Below are 4,139 nucleotides of genomic sequence, written 5' to 3' on the forward strand. Positions count from 1 at the left end.
TTTCTTCTCCTGATGAACAAGCCATTTCATTTATTCCAAAGAAGTGTCTTAACACCCACTCAGACAGGTAATGTTTACCGACTCCACATTTATTTTGCATGATCTAACTCCTCGGAGTCACAACCCACAACAACTCATTCTTAGGTTTAAACTCAGCCCCAAGACACAGAACTAAGTTGTCCCCTAAGGACAGAAGAAAAACTTGTGTTTATGGCCTTCTCAGCCCCTTGCCCCACTATGCTGGCACTGACCACACATCTGATAAGGAGAGTCAGAGTCTCTGTGCGCGAGTCCCAAGGCTCAGGGAATGTGGAGGGGACGAGAGAAAGGGTTAAAGAAAACAATGAGAGAGTGAGAGAGAGAGAGAGAGAGAAGTGAGCAAGAGAGATCTTAAAAACCATTCAGAATTCAGGTGTTGACTTCAGACATGTTTTATTATAATCTTATACAGTCTACATAAATTTGAACTTGTATTTATTTGGGTTCAGTTATAACATAGCATAATAAAAATCAAAGCACTGGTCCTCTGAAATAAAGCAGGCAATCACCATTCAATAAACACACTTGATTTATTTTGTATAAAAGGATTAAGTTTACAACTAAACTTTTATAAAAAGTTTAGTACGAATAAGTACATCATTACACTTTTTAATGCAGAAATATACATCTCTGCCACTATACAAGAAAACTCTAATTAAAGAGTTCACAAGGTTTCACTCAATATATATATTTATATATAAATATATACACAGCATTCAGTAGGCTTGCGTCAAAAAGGTAATTTCTGACCGAAAGACTTCATTTAAGTAACTGAATACTGGATCCTTCTGGTATTCACGCTCCACCTTAGAAAAAAGGCAAAGTCTGCTTAGATTGGGCAATTCCTTGTGATTTTAACGTTTTCGCTCCCCATGGTGGGAATAGTATATAAAGAAAACCTTCCAACTGCAGAAAGGGCATTTAAAAGTCTTTTTCATAAATAACGAATATCACAGTCCAGGTCAGAGAACGCCCTGGGAAGATGATCATTCTTAGTTTTCCTTCCATTTTTTTTTTCTTTTTAAAAATGTCCATTCAACTTGTTTTTGTCCTCCTTGTGAAATGGTTGAAAAATAAGTTCAGCGCCTTAAAGGATTCTGTGGATTTGTTGTTGTTGTTGTGCAAAGAAAAAAAAAAGTCATGAACACCTGCAAAAGATTGGGAGAGAAAGGCATGTTTAGGAGACTGTAACCTACGGGCAGAGGCGGCCAGACTGGCGCCTGCAGGAAGCCACAGTTTGAACATTTAACCAAACACTCAAAGACTGGGCAAACCCTGGCGTCCAGATGCAACACACACTCGGCCTCGACAGTGCAAATTAAACATTAAAATAGCAGAGACTCAAGGGGAAAACTTCCCAACCCAATCTCCTACATGGATCTCCAACAGCAGTGCTCACAGGCGCCAGTCTGCTTCTTGTAACAATTATTTGATTGAAAACAGCCCTTTAGCTAACAGATAGGGAAGTCTGGGATCCCACATCACAGGGTCTAAGGCACAGGGTAGCAATCCTCAGCTAGCCCAGAGAATCCCAGAGGACTACAGTTTTAGGGAAGGCGGATCACTGTGGAATTTGTGGCGATAAGATTAATTACAGTGGAGGTTAGTACCTCGTAGTACCAGAGGAATAGCAGAAAGAGCCAGGCAGGGCATTGCGTTTGCCGCAAAAGCCAATACACACTTTCCTCGGCATCATATATAATATTTTTTCCTTTTTTCAATGAAAATGTGTAATCTTGAGTATCCAGAGCTACAAGCCCCTGCATGTCTAGTGAGACGATATACTACGGGTAATGCCGGGAGTAAGCACGCATTTACTAAATCAAACATTTTACAGATACACAACTACCTTCACACAAGCAAATGACAAAAACACACGTGCGCAAGCACACACACTAAGAGGCAGTTTACCCACGGGTGGCACAAGCAAACACTCACCATTTATTCAGCCACAGAGTGCTTTGCTGTCATTTGACATGAACTCGGAAGGGAATTCAGAAGCCTGGAGGGAAAGAGGATAAAAGGCAAGATGTTAGACAATCTTAAGGAGAAAGGTTTTCTTTTTTTTAAGTAGTCCACAGACCGTAAGTTCCATTAAGCACGTTTACTCTACAATTCAGATTCAAAGACAGATGCATTAACATATCAGAACTTATTAGAAATTTCACGCATGGCTCGATCTCCAGCAGATTTTTAGGAAAATAAAGTTAATTAGCTCATCCGAAAGTCACCGTCTCGACAACGGATCTGCCAGTGACAGCCCCGGCGACCGCGCGAGTGTGCGGCGGCGGGGCGGGGGCGCCAGGAGCAGGTCTTACCTGCAAAGACAGGATGCTGATGTCCGTGTTGAGGGTGGTCAGCGGCGTCCTGGACGCCTGGTTCTGCCCGGGTCTCTGGTGGTGCAGGCTGACAATAGTCGGGTGCGAGTCCAGAGCGATCTGCAGGTCCAAGATGTAGTCGATGACGTGCTGCAGGATTTCCATCTTGCTCACCTTCTTGTTCTGGGGGATGCTGGGCACCAGCTCCTTGAGCTTGGAGTAGCAGTCGTTCATGTTGTACAGCAGGCTCATGGGGTCGTCCACCGGGGTTTTGCTTCGGGAGATGCCCAAGCTGTGGTCCGACAGGCTGTTTTTCCTAACGGACCTCACCGGGCTGAAGGCTTTCATGCTGACCGCGGTGGCAGGAGAGACCGGGAGGGAGCGGGCTGCCCTGGAGCTCAGGCCGCCGCCGCTTGCTGAGCTAGCTGCGCTCGGCACCAGGCTCGGCTCAGAATGAAGCCCGAGCCCGGCGGGGCGGCTTTTATGCGCCCTCGCCGGGGCTCCACGCTCGGGCTTCCCTTCGCTCCCATTGGTGGAGGGCGGCGCGTCCATCAGGCCGAGCGGACGCCCCCATTGGCAGGGCCGGGCGCGGGGCGAGCGCTCGCTCCTTCCGCGTTCGCAGCCAATCCCGCGGGGTGGGCGGGGCGCAGCGCGCGCCCAGCTGGGGCGGTAAATAGAGTACTGTACGGCGCGCGCGGCGCGGGAGGGGCAGGCCCCGGCGCCCGGGGTGCGCTCTTAACGCTAATTCCAAACGCGAGGCAGGACCCTCGCCCCGGAGTGCCCCCCAACGAAGCCCTGCACACCTTGGAGCTTTCAGCAGCCCTAAAATCACAGCGACAAGGGCGAGTTCGACACGGCAGGGAGAGCCGCGGCACCCTGCAAGCCACCCGAGAGCATCGGGAAGGACAGAAAGCATTTTGGAAGAAAGTGAAAACGCAAACAAGTTTGCCACCGAAAAGCCCCGTTTGCAGAGTGGGTTGCCTTTTAAGATAAGGAAAAGTGTTAAAACAAATAAGCCACCCCCGCACACATTCAGGGACAGGCTTGGTGTGGGGTTCTGCAACCCGGAGCAACGCGGGAGGCGTTACCGTAAACGCAGTAAAAGGAGTTCTCGTTGGAACCCGAGCCCAGCCCGCGCTGGTCGCCGAGGGCGGAGGCAGGGCACTTTCGGGGTCCCTTTTCAAGAATGAGGCAGGGCTACTGCAATGATCTTATTAATCGGAAATCATTAGGCGCATTTGCATATTGAAACTACATTTACATACACTGCCCTTGAAAAGCTGCCGGTGTGCGCCTTTCAGTGTAGGTGGCAAAGTAATGATGGATTATGCACAAATCGTGATTTCTGGTGTCACATTCTGGGACCTACGGTAATATCCAAAGCTTTGTGACAGGTAGGTCGCCTGAGCCACTGACCGACATCTCACACTATTTTTTTTTTTAAAAATCTGTCATATATGAGGTTTGTAATCTTTTCAGCACTGGTACTGGATGGAGCTTCAGGGTTTTTTGTTTTGTTTCTGTAGATCTCTAAGAACTCATTCAATCTAAATAAAAAGTTTGCAGCTATTTACTCAAATACTTTGTTAATTCGCACCTTAATTCCAGCTTAACAAAACCACAGTGTATTAGTTTCGTGTTTTGAAAATGATATTTTTCTGGAAAACAAACTAGAAAACCCAGAAGAGACAACATTCGTATCTTATTTACTTTTTGTCTCAATCTCCACCTCTTCTGCACGTAGAAAAGGAAAGGAGCAGAACTAGAAGCTGAAAGCAAAGC

General features: G+C 47.1%; 1 protein-coding gene across 1 annotated transcript; it reads right to left on the reverse strand.

Annotated features, from left to right (window-relative positions):
• Positions 1 to 415: 415 nt before the first annotated feature.
• ID2 (inhibitor of DNA binding 2, dominant negative helix-loop-helix protein) lies at positions 416 to 2,920 on the reverse strand. The gene is made up of 3 exons (XM_012639953.1): positions 2,358 to 2,920; positions 1,978 to 2,041; positions 416 to 1,187 (listed from the first exon to the last, which is right to left on the reverse strand). Exons 1-2 carry the CDS (start codon positions 2,907 to 2,909, stop codon positions 1,985 to 1,987), a joined length of 609 nt encoding a protein of 202 aa, XP_012495407.1. The 5' UTR covers positions 2,910 to 2,920; the 3' UTR covers positions 416 to 1,187; positions 1,978 to 1,984.
• Between the last annotated feature and the right edge of the window lie 1,219 nt (positions 2,921 to 4,139).

This window comes from Propithecus coquereli, unplaced genomic scaffold (assembly GCF_000956105.1).
Source record: "Propithecus coquereli isolate 6110/MARCELLA unplaced genomic scaffold, Pcoq_1.0 Scaffold145, whole genome shotgun sequence".
Lineage (NCBI taxonomy): Eukaryota > Metazoa > Chordata > Mammalia > Primates > Indriidae > Propithecus > Propithecus coquereli.